The following is a 16,883-nucleotide window of genomic DNA, read 5'->3' on the forward strand; positions in this document are numbered from 1 at the left end:
CCTATAACATCTTCTAGACATTAAAGGCAGTGGGAACAATAAAATATATGGTGAAAGCCCCATACCTTTTCATTGATGCGGTCAACGGTGTCGTCGATGTCGCGCTTGAAGGCATGCACCTCGAGGGCAGCAGCCAATTTGGCACGGTAGGCCTCCAGTGCTCCTTGTAGGGCCTTCCATCTGAAGTAAAAAAGCAACATGTCCAAATCAGAAACAGGCGAAATGCCTCACTGAGAAGTAACGTTTCAGTGAGACGATGCTAACAATGATGCTGGCGTGCGTTTCAGAAGCTACTGATCTGCCATTTACCTCTCCAGTTATCATTTAACTTATTTCTATCTGATCTGCCAGTACAAGCAAGATTGAGCGACAAGGCAAGAAATATGGCTGCCAAACACAACAGCAATGCCATTTCCTTGCTGCTTTCGCAGTGGCTGACACTTTTGTTTATCCATACCATGATAACCGCAACTGTTGCAGCTGCAATTGAATTGAGTTGCAATGCATTGCTATTGTACTCTAGCACTCGTATTAAGAGCATAACAACCAACAGATAATGAATGCACAACCTTTACATGATGCAAAGGTTGTCAATTTGGCTCCCACTGTTGCCAAACTTGTTTTTTTGTCCACTTTCATTTCCCTTTTATTTATTGTCTCTACACTTCAACTTAATTGACAAATAACTTCCCCTATGCCTTCCTTTGCTTCATATGGTTGTGTTCTGGAAAATCAGGCCCCTCGGTGCCCCTTCCTCACATTCATTTCAGGTGTATAACGTCTCAATTGCAAGTGTAACGAATTGCATTTGTATTGCTCACAAACTAAATTGCATTACTCATGAAGATTACACCATAATTACAATGAATTTCAATTGTGTTAATAAATAACTCAACTGTGTATCACTCCCGGATATTATACTGAAACTGCAATGTTATTGCAATAGATAACACTTGTACTATACCATGAGATCAAATGCATTACTCAAGGGTATTCAACTGCAATCACATTTCAATTGCAACAAATCGCAACTGTGCTGCTCGACAACTCAAGTGTATCACCCAATACTATTACACTGCAATTGTATTACTCAACAACTGCATTGCTCAGGAGCACCACACTGCAATTACGTCGCAATTACAATGTTTTAGACTGTATCACTGATTACCTAAATAAACAATTAAATGTATAGAAAATGAAAATAATTGTCACAGAACATGACCCCTAGTGTTTAGAGGAAGTAATGCACAATCTATCTCTTTCCTGAAAACAAGGCTTGCAAGACACGCACACGCGTGGTGAAAAAAATACGACTTGCAAGGATTCTTACTTGCGGTTCAGTTTTTCTCTGCGTTGCTGCACGGCATGCGTGTTGGGCCTACCCTCCTTGATAAGCTTGTCAGCGAGGGCGTTGATGTTCTTGATGCGACCGTCGTCCACTCTCATGTCCTGCAAGTAATAACAATGTTTTTGGGAGACCTTCACAAAAAACACTTCAACGACAGACTTGATAAACAAGGAAGGCGACGTGAATTACCTGCCGTACAAAGGGGGAAAGAACTGTAACTCCCGTGAATCACGTTGAACGTTACTGTTGTTCTAAGCGAACAATCACGAGAACAAGATTTGCATAAATCTTGTGCAGTAAGCATGACAGTACGATGACTTATACAAATAACGGATGCTGACACGAGTTGAGCAACAGGAGTGCTTAGAGCTTCATGCAGACCATGACTAAGGTCTCAAGACAAGCAAAAATAAATAAATAAATAGACTCTGCAGAAATGTTGGCGAAAGGACACAGCCATAGGGTGTACAGGGTCACCCATTCTTGGCAGTAAGACACTAATTTTTTTAGCAAACTTAAACATCTCAGTACATCGAACACACTTGTTCCAAGTGAATCGAACACAATGTTCAATTCACTTTCTTAATTGAACATGTCAAATAGCAGTAGTATAAATGTGAATAAGTGAAAATAAGCCTTTGTGTGGTTAGCATATGGGTCTGCATCTTCTGTCTGTCTAAGTGTTTCTATTCTACAATCTAGCTTTATTTATTTATTTCAACATACAGCAGCCTCGAAGTGCTATTGCTGAAGTGAGCTGTTGCATTAGTTTCTATTCAACAAAACAATGGAATTTGTTCTGCTCAATGGGATCCACTTAATGAAAAAGAAAGAAACAGCCCATGTATGCCGTCATGCCATATTCAAATTAAACCGCATCGGGACTTTGAATACTGATAAAATGCTTCTCCTGAGAGTGAGTGACCCTCACATGCACAACCTCCTAATTTTGTTGAAAGCCTGCTTACACATTATTCTTCAACTTTAGCGTATTAACTTTTATAGAATTTATTATTTGACAAAACATGAAACATACCTGTATGTGCTTGTGTAAGGAAGCTGTTAAGTACCAGCTCGCCAAATATGCCTTCGTAAGTCTAACCCGTTTAACTGCTGACGGTTCATGCGCTTTCCTTTGTACTGTCATTGCTATCACGGATCACCGAAAGTACGCACCACGTCAAAGTTGCTAAGGGCTTTCATCGCTACAATGGTCTCCTAACGCAACATCTCCTAGCCAATCAAAATGCATTAAATATATCTAAAAGAATAAAAATAAAACTGAACTGTATTCGGCTGACAATAAATAATGTGCTAGCAGTGCTACTGACAAACAATGCGATGGTTACACACGCGCACTTACTGAATCAACGTCGTCCAGCTTTCGCTGCAGCGCCTGGCAGTGCTCGTAGTCTTCTCCCGTGTCTCCAGCTTGAACCATGAGCTCCTGATAAAAATGTAGTACGCCATGTTACAGAGTAGTTCAAAGCAGACGGGCTGCAAGTTCATTTTGACAGACAAGAGAGATTTTGATTGGTTCACCATGCTTTCTGTCTCACGATTACCAACACAAGAAAAAAAAAATTAGTGTGATCACAGGGTGTCTTCGCCAGACCCTCCTGTCGTCCTTTTTGTTCCTCTTATTGCTGATCGACAAGACCAGTGTCATCTAAAACACTGTTAATTGACTGATGGATAGTGTTTAAAGTACAGGGACCTGTAGAGCCGAAGAGCACCAGATGACAGTAAAATTACGGTATGCGATGTTTAGCAGAGAAAAATTTGTTAAGTGTGCAATCCGGCATACTGCAAACTAAAGCTTGCTATAGGACATAATGGATAAATGTGTTACATTCGATGCTGTGTACAGATTGCATCATGTGGCCAAGGATACCCCTAAAGTAGGGCACTTGTAGTGCCAGCAGTAGTAGGGTTTGGCTATCAAAATTCATTACAGCAGGAGACCACTGTTCAGAGGCAGTGCTGTGGTCTATTCAAGTTGGTACACAACACCAGCAAATCCTGCGTTCTTAATAAAAGTCCTCGAGTCATTGTGCATTCATGAAAAGCAAGGAAACACTACCAGCTTGGCACTGTACCGTACAGGCACACGCTGCACTCATGAAGTCATTCCAGCAAAGCTTGTCATTATCACTCAACAGTAGACAGTCTGTCCAGCAGGAAGTGCCCCGCACCTCCAGTGACACCACAGGTGTAGCACATTGGGGGGCAAAGTCCATCAGGTCTAGTAAGTCCACACTAGTGTACATGCAGATCTGGTGTGCACAAGGTACAACAAAGTTCAAGCCTTCCCATCATCCTTAATTACTCTCGGAACAGCCAAAATCCCGCAGCAGTTAGAGAAAAAAAGCCTCTTTCTATGATTCATGAATACTTTGGGATACGAAATCGCTCATGTCGATGAACAAATCTGGCTTCGGCATAGCCACACACGCACCTTGTCTCGAATCCAAGCTTCGACCTTGTCGACCTGGCTCTCAAAGTCGAGCATGTCCTGGGCCTCCTCGAGTCCGCGGCCTCGGCGGTGGAGGGCATCCAGCAGCGCCTCCCAGAGCTGGAGCAGCCGCGACAGTTGTTCGCGCACCTCGCCTGACGCTGGGTGCTTCTTGCTCAGCAGCAGCTCTCCTTTCTACAGAGGACAACAGAAAAAGGAGCACCCTCATTGTTGACCAGCGGGATAGCTGATTCACAGTAACATGACTTGCTGTGAAATTAGGCACCGGCTACTGGCGAATGTAACTACGGCACGAAAGAGTGACACTACATAAGTTCAGAGTCTTTCTTCAAGGCCCTGCATTTATTTGGTAGAAAGAAAGGTAGTTTACTGGTGAAGAATAAGAAGACCGAAATTGCGCCTCCCTAAATTTCCCACCTAAATTCCAATGTCGATATGAAATTGTGATGTCACAGATTTCAAAGCACAAACATTTTCTAGGCTGATTCGTTGGCTCCTTCAGAATGCAATATAATCCTTGCTTACCGATAAACAATTGACCACTTCTAAACAAACACTGACATAGTCCATGATGCCGTGGGTAGCTAGCGCAGAAACTTCCAAGGTGGCATTTAGTCTCCCATTCTGGCATGTTTTATGACCAACGAAGCCTCCGCTCATGATAAGACTGACTCAGAAATGTAACTTAACCAATCTAGCTTAAACGAATATACCCTCTTTACTGTTCTTCAAGGTGTCCATAAGTGCACTTCTGTGCTTATTTAAAAAAAAAGAAAAAGGCCTCATCCTTTTTTTGCACAACACAAAAGCTAAAGGTCACTGGTTTGTTAGGAGTAGGTGCACAACAATGGTCAGTGCATACTTATTCGTAATAGCACTAACACAGACAAGACGAGTATCCACATCAGAGACAAGACAAGGAAATCAGCACGAACATGTCATACACACCATCCTCTGGTGTTCACTCAATCAAAGAATACAGTCAAACCTAGATGTAATAAACATGGATATAACAAAATCTAAAATGTTTCTCTTGATGTCAGCATGTAACTAACATACGATTATAAGGAATATCAGATATAACAAAGGTATTTCGTGTCAGACACAACTTTATTATAACGAGGTAAACCACACTAACTCTTGTATTCACAAGTGGATGTTGACTTAACGCTCTTTCTCGACACCAGAGTCCAGCACAACACCTCCCCCCCTTCTCCTTACTCGGTGATTTCTGTGACGAAAAGTTGTTTGAGAAAGACACCTCTCCAGCAGATTCAACCGACACAATAAATGCCTCACTGCAAAGTTCCATCTTTGGAATCATGCAGAGGTGTCACAGGAGTGCGGCAACCACTTTTGCAGATCGCCAGCACTGCCCTCAACTTTCCGAAGCTGATGCGGGGTGTTGAGCGGAGAAACGTTTGAGAATGCGGGAGTGGGGGGCAAACATTGTAACATGCATGACCAGTACGTTTCTATTCTGTCACAAGAATGTGAGGATTCCTCAGCTACAAAGGGCTTGACGATCCCACTCACCTGTTTGATGGCGGCAATGTTGCCCTCGTGAGCAGCCAGTTCTGCTTGGAAGGCCTGGTGCTTCTGAAGCTGCTTCACCTGGATACGGAAAAGCGGGCATTATTGAGGGTGGGCCAGAGTGATTACCACATTTTCGAGCATGTATGGCTTGCTACGATATTTAAACTACACTTCCAATTATAAGAAAAAAAAATAAAAAAACAGAAACTTCATGCAAATTATTATCACAGATCGCCCCACGCAACCATGTTCCTGTTGCTGTTAGGAAACACAAAACAATTGTCAGCACAAAGCAAAGCTTCAGAAACAATACTTTGTTAAATGCGCTCAATTAAGGCCACTTTCGCAAGTACTTCCTGCTAAAATGTGGTTGCGCTTCACAGAAAGTGCACGGCACCTGTGTACACGAATTTTACTTTCCAACAAACAACCAACCAAATAGAACAGGCTGGCGACTTGCCTTCTCTTCCAGAGAAACGGGTGTGTCGGCAGACAGGGACGTCTCCTGCGCCTCCAGCTGCTTGCGCCTCGAAGCGACCCAGGCCTCGGCCTCGGCGGCATCCCGGCGGAACTGGGCCAGCAGAAGTCCCTCGGCCAGCTTCTGACGCTTGGCTGCGCTCAGCTGCTTCACGTGGGCACGCCTGCATTGAATTGCATTGAAAGTGAACTTACTGACCTTACAAAAGTAATACAAGGAACTTTTGGAGTTGCGGCCAGAGGCTAGTAATGCTCATAATGCTCATACAGGTATTGATCTTTTGTATAAGTCTGTTACTAGACAACAAATTTGGGGTATGTTCTTATCTACAGCAATGAACGAAACCATGTGATATTGTTTCTTACAACTTCCTTTTTGTCGCTTCTTTTTACACGATTTCAATATGTGCCCAGGAATTGTAAAGTGGCAGAGGGTCATTAGCAGCAATAAGGTGTTTCCTTATTAGCTGCTATATAAACAAAGTAAGAGGTTATCCTTAGAACTGTGATTGGAATTTTTACTAGATATATGGAAGCGAGATTAGTGCAACTGATGCATCAGTAATGCTAGTGCAAAGGTTATTGCAGTTTTGTTTATTATCTACACACCTATTTAGGAAATTTGGAATACACTCCAGACTAATAGTTCGTACAAGTGTTGCGTTATGCAATCCACAAAGGCAAGCACACTGCCTGGAAGCCTGTTGTTTTTAAGTTTAATACAACGTAAAGATACTAGCACGGTCCGCTATATTAATTGTTCACCGTGAAATGCTATGCTTTCATTTTTTGCTGCAGTGTTGCTTGTTATGTTTAGCCCGGTCAGCTATGGACTCGGATAGGTTAACACAATGTCCTAAGCGTTTCATACCAATTCGTTCGTTACCTTGCTAATCTACAGGTTCACTCGTGAACGTAATTGCAATAACGTGTAGTACTGGCATTAGAGTGGCCAAAGGACAGCAGGTCACTGACCTGGCTGCAACCTCCTCCATCCTCTTGCGAATGGTTCCACTCTCGAAGTGGTTCTGCTGGACAAGTTTGGCTCCACATTGTTCCAATGTTTGAAGCTGAGTGGGCAAAGACAAGACATAAATATTAAAAAATTGCGCATTCATTACAAAAAAAAAAGAAAGAGAGAGAGAGAGAGAAAAGGACAGAAAAAGAAACGAACAAATAGAATCAGAAAAAGTATAACAAAACAGATTTGTGGGCTAGTTGGTATTGCATGTTAAATTTTTAGCACAAAGAAATGCACGACATGAGAGAAGGCACACAGGACACAGTGCATGCGTTTCTTTGTGCTAAAAATTTAACAGAAGTACATGTGTTCCCACAGAGGCTGATGAAGCTCTTTAGTTAAAAATATGTCACCAGATGGCAAATGATATCCAAGCTTGGTAACTTTGATTTACTATTCGTAGCCGCCTGTAGCAGCTATTCGTCACAGTAAACGACAGGTTGCCTAAATGAGCATTTCAACTGTTTCTCAAGCAATCACAGGTTTGCAACTACTACGGCCATGCACATAAAATCTTTTTTATTAGTTTCGGACCGCACCAGTTCCAGCTTTCTAGCTTATGACACCGGGAATAAGCTAGAATGTGCAACGAAGGAGTTCCTTCTCAGTGTTAAAAACCGCATCACATACCACATTCAACATCAGAAATCTCAGTGGACAGGTGTGAGTCAACACATTTGCTATAAATTTACGATTGAGTCATTCCGAATAAGTGCCCAAGCGGGGAGATCAATTTCTTTGAAATCTTTATAAACTCCCTAGTTCTCTTATCTGGTCAGTGTTCGTGTTCTTGTGCAACTCTGACTTCTCAAGATCTGCTTCGACACCACTTATTCACACTAATTCAATCAACGAAGCAGCAGGGGACAAAGTGTCCAAACCATTTCCTTTCATGTTGTTGTTTGTGCTGCGCTGCCAAACAGTCAGCATTACCTTTTCATCTTGGGTGGCCATGAGCTTTTCGAATGCCTCGTGTTTCTTCACGTTGGCGTCGACCTCCTCGACGGTTGTTCCAACCTCGGTGCCCGACAAGTAAACCTGCGTAGCATTTAGTTTCATCATGAAACTTGCAAACCTTCTAATTATTACAATGACAAGGAATTTCAAATCTACATGGAACATATCGCTGGTAAAGAGTTGATCTAACCACATGTTCTAGCGTCCTCAATTGCTACTCTGTCGTGCTTCTTTCTTACACTCTTATACTGTACATTTTTTTAAAGGTTTATGAACTCGGCATTTTGTGTCGTCATTTCGCAAACACACATGACTTTCCTGATTTTGTTCACATAGCTTCATTGCTTGCTACCAGTTTATATCAGTTCTATGTTTGCTATGAAATCTTTATTCGGCTGTCTATACTACAAGTTCACTATGTACCAGGCAAATTTTAGCATGAACCAAGCCTCGGTAAACTGTTGCATATAATACAAAAAAAGAAAAGTCCTGTCAGCTATGGTGACAAGTTCTGACAAGCTTCCAACGATTGCCACCATTGTACAAAAAGACTCTGGCAAAGCTTTAACAAAGTAGTCTTCGGGTGTACTGTTACGTTTTCGTGACACAACGCAAGGCAGCATCAGTGCGACATAAAAACAGGCTTTGTCAAAAGTGCTGGCAAGAAATTTTCTGCCAAAAAAACACGAAGAGGAGCTTGCAGAGAACACGAGCTGACCTCTTGCTGGGCGCTGAGGGTGTCGAGCTGCTTGGCATCCCGAAGGAAGAAGTGCAGGTCTAGCAGCTGGTCCAGGTAGACCTTCTTGTGCTGCCAGGCCAGGTGCAGGTCGTCACGCGCCTGCAGCAGCTGCGACAGCCGCTCCTGGATCTGCATGAGGTAAGCCATTTATTTTCACCTTCCATGTCCCATTGCAGAACCAAAACCACTCCATGCAACTGCCAATAGCCCTGATCTTTTGTTAGCTGACTCAACGTCTATGCTTGCAAGTTTCCTAATCTCATCACACCATCTGGTCCTCTGCCCATCCACAAGAGTAGTTTGTTAAGTTAGTGACATTGCATGGCTCAAGAGGCATGATAAGGCATGACACGATTATGCAAGAAAAGACTATACTAGTGATTGTCTGACACATTTGGCTGTTTGGGCATGCTGGTGTGGCACGACTGAAGCTTTTTGCGCACAAAAAGACGAGAACGAGAAGTAGAGATGAAACACACGAGCTAAAAGCTTCAATCATGATTGATGGGGTTTATAATGTCTCAAAGCGACACATGAGAGATGCCGTGTCTGCGGGGTTCGGTATTATCTATAACAGCAGAGGTCCTTGAATGTCCACACGAGACACAGTGCACGAGTGTTTTTGTATTCCACCCCCGCCAAAATGCAGCCGCCATGATAAGAAATCGAGCGAGCAGAATGCCACCACAGCCGGCGAGACAACGCAGGAAAAGACAGGTGCATTGTTAGGAGTCAACATCATCAGCATCTACCTCTTGTTGGACTATGCTTTGTTGCACTGTTCAGTCACATGACACTTTACTCACAAGCAACTCTCACTGTGCAAAACAGCTGACAAAGAATTGCTCTATACGTCCTTGCCAGCAAGTCTGTCCAATCAGAGACCTTTGCCAGGCTTTTTTAGCTTCTGCGTCAAAGTTATCTTCCTATCTCTTATTCCTTTTTCAGAACGCACACATAAGAGAGGGGACACCTGCCTCCGCGGTTGCATAGTGTTGTTCGTCCATCATCATCTTGCCGAACTTGAGCACATCACTGAAGCTCTCCTCGCGGGCTTCAATCTCGGCCATGACCTGATCGTGCTCCGACTTGAGCGTTTGGGCCCCGGTGGCACTCCGCACCGTCTCCTTGGCGGCGAGCTCCGAGCACAGGCCGCGTGCCCAAGTCTCCAGGTCCCGGACCTTCAGAAATTGCGATAGGAACCAACACAATTTGTAATCAAAGAAGCAACAGAAGCAATGAAAGGAGGGGCCCAATTCACAACAAGCTGCACGTGACCTGGCAATCGCCTTAAAAGGATAATTTCACTGTTCGATACGGGAGGCGAGAGTTTCGGGCGTAACGTCTCCGGTAAGGCTAACACAAGATACATTTTTTTAATGCTGTCAAAGCCAAGATTAAACAGATAATTCTGAAGTCGGAAATACATGCTTCATCAATTTCGGTGGTTTTCTGTCTGCTCCGTTTTCCTAGCTCTGACAACCTTCTAGCCAAGTACCTGCATCAGAGGAGTTTTGCTCTACGTACAGCCATGAAGCCATATCATGAAGTCACATCCAATTCAAAGCTGCCTTCGTCATATCCAATATTTAATAAAAGCCCGTGCTCTATGCATACTGGTATCAGAGACACAAATTTTATAGTTGAAACAACATGAAATCTTTATTCCTCTCCTTACGGTTACAAGAGAGAGGAGATGCAAAGGAAAAACTGCACGTAGCAGCAGTTATATTGTCACATCTAATAACACATCATAGTTGTGTTTGTTATGCAAAGGCTTCACTTACGTAGTATGGTTTGACTAACATAGTACGGTTCTCGTTATAGAGTAAGGTACACTTACATCTCAAAATTACGGCAAAACAAAAAGCAATAGATTCAATGCAAATCTATCTGCCAGCTGGCCATGCAATGCACGGCAAAACTCGTTCTTTACCATGGAGAGGAATTTCTGCAGCTGCAGAGATTCTTTGAGCTGGTCCTTGCGCTGTGCCACCTTCTCCTGCAGCGCCGCCCACTGGTCCACGACCAGCTGCTGCTGCTCCGCAATGTGCTCCGCGTTGCCTCCGGGGTAGGCTGCCTGCAGGCGCACGCTGTCGTCCACCAGAACCTGCAGTAGCACATCACACACAGGTCAAAGGTCAAGCGGACTGCGCTCGTACCGTGTGTGCTAGCAGCCTTCCGAAAAAGGCAGTCACTGCTCCTTGGTCACACTTTAACCTGCGGTTACTCCCTGTGAACACATTCAGGGCTAATGACAGGCTAATGAAAGGTTGTGTGAAGGCTAGCTGGTTGTTTTTTTATCATGTATGTGGAGATGGCTTGCAGTAACGCGTAATGCGACTACCGTGGCTGGGAATCGAATCCAAGACCTCACGCTCTGCAGCGGAACAGCTTAGGCTGTGTTCCAATACTCCCAGTAGATGACAGAGTAGACGGCTAATCGGACAATGGCCATCTTAAGTCTTGTTTCAATTCTGACGAAGCCGTGAAAGGAGACCATTTCACGAAGACAGCATCAAAGTCAAAAACAATGCACACTTTCTCCCTGTCCAAACAAGATGACGGCTGAGCAGGAAGCTTGGAAACTCAATGGCAAGGCCATCTTCTCCCAGGAAAACGAAGCCGCACTTTCTCACGCGCTTAATGTAAGCTAACATTGAGTTTTTCATACATTTGCTCATGCAAAGCTATGATATGTGCTTTTCCTTGTCAGCGCGAGGGGGCATCACATCGCAGTGATGTCTTCTCATGGTTCCAGGCATGTTCTATTGCTTGGACTACAAGCTGTGTTATTAGCTGTCTCTGTAGACTCGCCGATGCTAGCCGGAATTGGGACACACCCATAGTCAGTGATGCACCATAGCAACTCACTATAGCAGATATCATATGATCACCATGCCACTCAGTTCTGTACTATATTGGTGTTTAATAACACAGTTGCACTAATATTAAATCACATTGTCTAACCTGTAGTTGTGCTTCAAGGGCAACCAGGTCATTTTCGAAGCCTTCCTGCCTCCTAACAAGGCTCTGGGTCGCTTGCAGGTCTTTCCCGAGTTCTTCCGGAATAGCAGTGTACTTCTCCTGAATTCGGCTCAGCGCGTCAGCAACGTCTCGGTTGAAGCGGTGGATTTCGCCAGCCGCCTGGAGCTTCTGTTCCCGAGCTTGCATAGCTTCACTCAAGGCTTGCATCAGGTAGCTGTATAAAACAAAAGTTGAGCATCAGTGACGGGACACTGCAACCACAGCTCATTCCAACGACTAGCAAACCTAGTCTTTTCAGTTAGCAAGTAAAGCTCCTGAATTACTTCTGTATGACCAGGAAAAAAAAAGAGGGCTCTGATAGCAACCACTGAATGAGCATCAATAAAACTGCCAGACAAGACACATCAAGCTACAATGACATACTATCAAAATACCTAAACCTAGTATTCAAACCAACTAACAGAGCTCTTATGTTTCTGGAAGGTTATATAAAAAAGGGAGAGGGAGGGAGGTGATAAGGAGTAGGAAAACAAGAACCATTGAGTGAACATTGATTAGGCTGGCAGACAAGATTCAGTAAAGTACAATGAAATACCATCACAATGACTAGCAAACCTAGTTCTTTAGTTTAACAAAGAAAACTTTTGAAGAGTCTTTGTAGGGTTAGAATAAAAAAAAAGTGGCTAAAGATCATAATAGATGCAATTGAACAGTTCATCCATGGCAATTCTGTTCATAATAGGTAACACTAAATATGATAAGAAGACTTGTTTTAATTGATGCACCCTTACACTGGCCATTTTTGATGTCTTGTTCACTTAAAGAAAAAGAAATATGTTAAAAGGGTATGTTACAGCATCAAACGTAATAAAGAAATCTAGAAAGAAAATGACACGTAAGTAAGAGAAACTCACTCAAGGTGCTCCAAGCACTTTTCGATCTCTCCAGAACGGGCTACGTCGGCCGCAATCAGGCGCTGACCAAGGTCGATGCACTGGTCGAGCCTGTCCTTCCCGGTGTCCACGACAAGCTTCAGGTCTTCGAACTTGGCTTGCAGAAGCTGCGCCATGCAAGAAAGAAATTTTAAAAAGAGAAGAAGATGCCTACACTTCATACAAGCTGTGACATACGCAATAACTGCGACAACTTATGCAGTGCTCAAGTGAAACTTAAGAAAACTTGGAGAAGGCTGCTCAAAGGAATGATTTAAAGTGCCAGACAAAACAGCTGTAGCTGAGCTGATGACAGCAACAACAATGGCATAAGGTCAACAACCAGAATCCAAACCAAATTTTATTATCTGCTATATGCTGTTATTGGACCACAATTACATGCATTATAGGTTATTACACATCAATACTGTTCAGTTACAGGCTGTTATTACTAATGACAGCCTGTAACTGAAAGCAGAAAATGATTGTAACTATAACACCATGAAGTCATTCGTGACGCTGCATTCAATTATGACGTGTAATTGTACTCAAGTCAACCCTTCAAAAGACAAAGGTGTCATTAAAGTGACCAGGTACTTGCTAAGTTAACAACACTGCAACAAACTGAACCTAAGACAACTGAACAAGGATCCTAGACTGTTAAGCTTTCCCAAGAGCTCAGTCTGTCACCCGTGTTCTCAAACGGAGTGTACCACAGACAGTGTAGACAGGTTACGCACTGCCTATCCATTATGTGCTTCTGCAGAGAGAATGCTAGTAGAGCCATACCAGGAGGTGTTCGTAGTCCTTTCCGTAGTCCTCCGAGAGGGCAGCCTGTGTCTGCTCGTTGATCCAGTCCTGGAGGTCATCGCTCTCCCTGAAGAACTCATGCGTGTGCTTGGCCTCCATGAGCTTCTGTCGCCTCACGGTCGACAGCTTCTGCAGGTTCTTGATCTCCTGATTCACCGTTTGCTGCGCAAGTTTGGGAACATTAAAGGTGTGAGGGCGTTCCTGGTTTCATGGTTCATGTTCTCTGTTCTGACAGCTTGTAATACGTGAATGCAGTGCCCAATGTGTTAGACAGTGGCTCACGCTTCAACTTAGGATGTAATCCAAATTAGGCAAAGGGCTCCCATGAGGTTTCAGACTCACGCTCATTTACAGCGTATGAAACGAGGAAACCGCAGCCTGCAGAGTCAGCGCTGCAACAAGAGGATTTGTTTTTGTCCTGACGAAGATGCCATACCAAAACATACCCACTTATCTTCACACTGACAAGATGATGACAAATTGGATCTGTCTTTGAACTGATGAAGATAAAACACTGTGGGAATGCTTGAGGTGAATTGAGTCCCACATGTTTAGTAAGCCTCTGTTTGAGCTGAACAGACAACCAGCCAGTACATCGCTACTGCTGATGCCGAGATGCCCAGATTTTTTTTTGCATGCCACTGTGTCCTGAGCGCGCGAAGTATGCAGAGGCGCAATTTCCTCGTCCTCGACCTCGCAGTGACGTCTTGCCATAACACGTCCCCTTGTCGAAAGGTTGGCTCCAGGCTAGGGCTTCCCTTGTTTCGTACATTGTTCGTCAACACAGGATCTAAGAGACGCAGCAGTTGTTGAACCTGGAGAATGTGTCCAGATAAATGAAGATGTAAAACCATTTTTAACCATGCTAACCTCAGCAGACATCTTGCTCCAGGTCAAGAGTGGCTACCATTGCCATGAATGAGATCCATGCCGTTGGGTGAATGATTTTTCCCGCTGTATTATTTTAGGCAAACGAAACACTAGCAAGTTAATGCTAACTAAAACAGTCTTTCATTTCAAATTTTACCACTTCGTGCAAATGTAGGCACAATTCTGGCTTGTACTGTTAGTTCAAAGCTCACACCTTTGGCAAGTGGAGTGGTAGTAGAGCAAAGCCTCACTCGCAAGGTTTCAATGGACTGTTCAGATTAAGACTTCCCAATTCATGTTTAATTTGTCTTGGATAATACAGAGCAACAGAACTTTTGCTAATATATTTTCCTGCCTATAATCTCACAGAAATTTGGTCTCCATGATACTGATAGCATGATTGCAACACATTTGCTTAGTACATTTTGCCGAATGCTTTGGTCTATATTGGTGCAGTTTGTGAAAAATGTACTGTGTGCAAAAGCTGCATCTTCAATTTTTCCACCAATTTGTTTAAGCTTGGTTGTACTTTCATGTTACACTAAGATCTATTTGAATCCATTGCCTTATCAGAAAATTGAATTACTTCATATACGTATGTGCAAAATAAACATGACGTGCTTCACAGAAAGATGGAGTCCTGAAGTGATAACAGCGGTGGAATAAGGGAAGCCTCAGTCTGGAGAGCCTATGTTTTGACAAAGGAGCTTGTCTTTGTCAGTGCTTATGCATGTTATAGGCAGTTTCAATTTCATATGAACCAAGGCTAGAAGAAGCCACAACATCATATGCAGCATCATGTGAAAAAATGTCGATAAAGGCGCAAGACAACTAAATGAATGCTCTTTCTGTAGGCCTGTCAGGGACAACAAGCTGGCGCCTAGGTAGGCAGAGCTGCCTTAAGTTAAAAAAAAAAAGAAAAAAAAGGGGGAAACTTACCATCTGGTTGGCAATTATCTTGGAGTCGGGATGGTTTTGGTCAATCATGGCCTGCCCCTGGTGGGTCATCTCCACCACAAGGCCGGAATAGGTATCAATCTCAAGTTCCAGGGCCTGGAACACAATTTTTTAAAGGCAGTCAGTCATGTTTGAAGTCAGGCTGTATGCAACTAAGAATGTAATTTGAAGACAAGACAAACTACTACTGAACTTCAAATAAAGTCAAAAGTCAACAAAAGCAATGGTACTTTCAAGTGCCTTTTCTTTCCAGTCTTCTCACACACTGGTAATCATTACTAACCAACCTGAGGTTCCTATAACGAAATTTATTTTTAAGTGATTAATAATGAACTCAGTTATGACTTGAAGGCTACAGCACACTAGTGGACAAAAACAAAGGCTTGTGTGCTGTTTTCTACAAGTCATAGATAACTAACTAGCCCAATTTATTATGCTGCTGGTTTACTAACTCTGGTTTATTGAGCATGCAAAGAAATCAACTGTGAATGCTTGAATAGCTAACTGATATGTTAAAATTTTCTAACAGTGCCATTATACCCAACCTATTTCTCCCAGCAAACGTCTCTTTTGTTCTCTTCTTGAATGCAAAGCATTTCTTTGCCAATCCAAGCCAAGGTGAGAGTAAGGTCACGCGCAAGGACGTGCCAATTTTGTCTCTGAAAAATGTGGACCGATCCCGGAGATGCTGCAGCTCGAAAAGCCACCGAACATAGCGCAAACAAACATTGGATATAGTGCAAATTAAGGTGGCCTGTGGTGGCTGGTGATGCATTTGATGACCATATTCGTCACTCCAGCGTCATCATCACCTGATCATCATGTAGTCGTTGTCACACCATTGTCGCCAATCTTTGCACACATGTGCGTCTTTTATATGTTTCAGAAATGCTTCGCATGACATAATCACCAAGGATAATTTGTGCCTCAATTTTTTTCTTTCTTTTTAATTCAATTCATAAACAATTCAATTGGCTTGTATGACTGACAGTGAAACCACACAAGAATATAATACAGACCTTTTGCTTGGTGAGAAGTTTCACAGCGGCATCTTCGTCGCGACCGAAGTCGGTGCTGGTCAGAACGCTCTTCTTCTCATTCATCCAAGCCTCAATCTCGTTCACTTCAGAGTAGAACTAAACAACAGCAAAACAGGCATCATGTTGCATTAAAACACAATGTATGAATACAAAATTAACATAAATTCATCATCATCACACAGCATGGAAGCTAATCTCTGGATTTGTGTTTCCAGGTGCTGTTAGCAAAGCTATGACTGAAGATCTTCAAGAAAAGCCCCACAAACATTTAAGAGCAAGGAGGAAACAGCTGTAAAAAAAAAAGAAAAAAATGGAAATAAACGGGCATGTTGGCCAGTCAATTACCACATGAACATGGCAGCTGGTCAAATTTAGAGTTTGTCCTACATTACTCATAAGCCTGCAGTAAAATAAGAATGATATAGCAAGTGCAAAAAAAGTATGCCACATTGTCAGGCATATGGGACTACGTGCACTGGTTTTGAGAATTCAGGAGGAGCTAAAGAAAGGTCAAATTTACTACATAGCTTGCACGCTTTTTTTTTTACTTCTTGCAATTCTAAGAGCGCAAATAAAATGCTCCAACCATAACCTCAATCCACCTGACCTAATGAGAAAACACTCAATCATAGTAATATAGTGCAATAGAGAGGCTGGAAAGGTACCTTTGATTTGTTAAGTTCAAAAATTGTAAAGAAAAATAACAATGTCTTTACAGTCAAATTACCATTA

At 43.0% G+C, this 16,883-nt stretch overlaps 1 protein-coding gene across 3 annotated transcripts in view; it reads right to left on the reverse strand.

Annotated features, from left to right (window-relative positions):
* LOC135919257 (spectrin beta chain-like) overlaps positions 1-16,883 on the reverse strand; it is a 236,561-nt gene that overhangs the window by 35,405 nt on the left and 184,273 nt on the right. For all 3 annotated transcript variants that reach the window (XM_065452967.2, XM_065452970.2, XM_065452968.2), the window contains exons 37-52: positions 16,131-16,247; positions 15,094-15,207; positions 13,264-13,446; positions 12,457-12,602; positions 11,525-11,756; positions 10,491-10,664; positions 9,532-9,735; positions 8,534-8,683; positions 7,792-7,896; positions 6,813-6,907; positions 5,821-6,001; positions 5,361-5,438; positions 3,807-3,998; positions 2,712-2,795; positions 1,331-1,449; positions 66-180 (exon numbers count right to left, since the gene is read on the reverse strand). In XM_065452967.2, the coding sequence (XP_065309039.1) occupies positions 66-180; positions 1,331-1,449; positions 2,712-2,795; positions 3,807-3,998; positions 5,361-5,438; positions 5,821-6,001; positions 6,813-6,907; positions 7,792-7,896; positions 8,534-8,683; positions 9,532-9,735; positions 10,491-10,664; positions 11,525-11,756; positions 12,457-12,602; positions 13,264-13,446; positions 15,094-15,207; positions 16,131-16,247 (2,289 nt within the window). The remainder of the gene's footprint in view (positions 1-65; positions 181-1,330; positions 1,450-2,711; positions 2,796-3,806; positions 3,999-5,360; positions 5,439-5,820; positions 6,002-6,812; positions 6,908-7,791; positions 7,897-8,533; positions 8,684-9,531; positions 9,736-10,490; positions 10,665-11,524; positions 11,757-12,456; positions 12,603-13,263; positions 13,447-15,093; positions 15,208-16,130; positions 16,248-16,883) is intronic.

Source organism: Dermacentor albipictus, chromosome 7 (assembly GCF_038994185.2).
Source record: "Dermacentor albipictus isolate Rhodes 1998 colony chromosome 7, USDA_Dalb.pri_finalv2, whole genome shotgun sequence".
Taxonomy (NCBI): Eukaryota; Metazoa; Arthropoda; class Arachnida; order Ixodida; family Ixodidae; genus Dermacentor; species Dermacentor albipictus.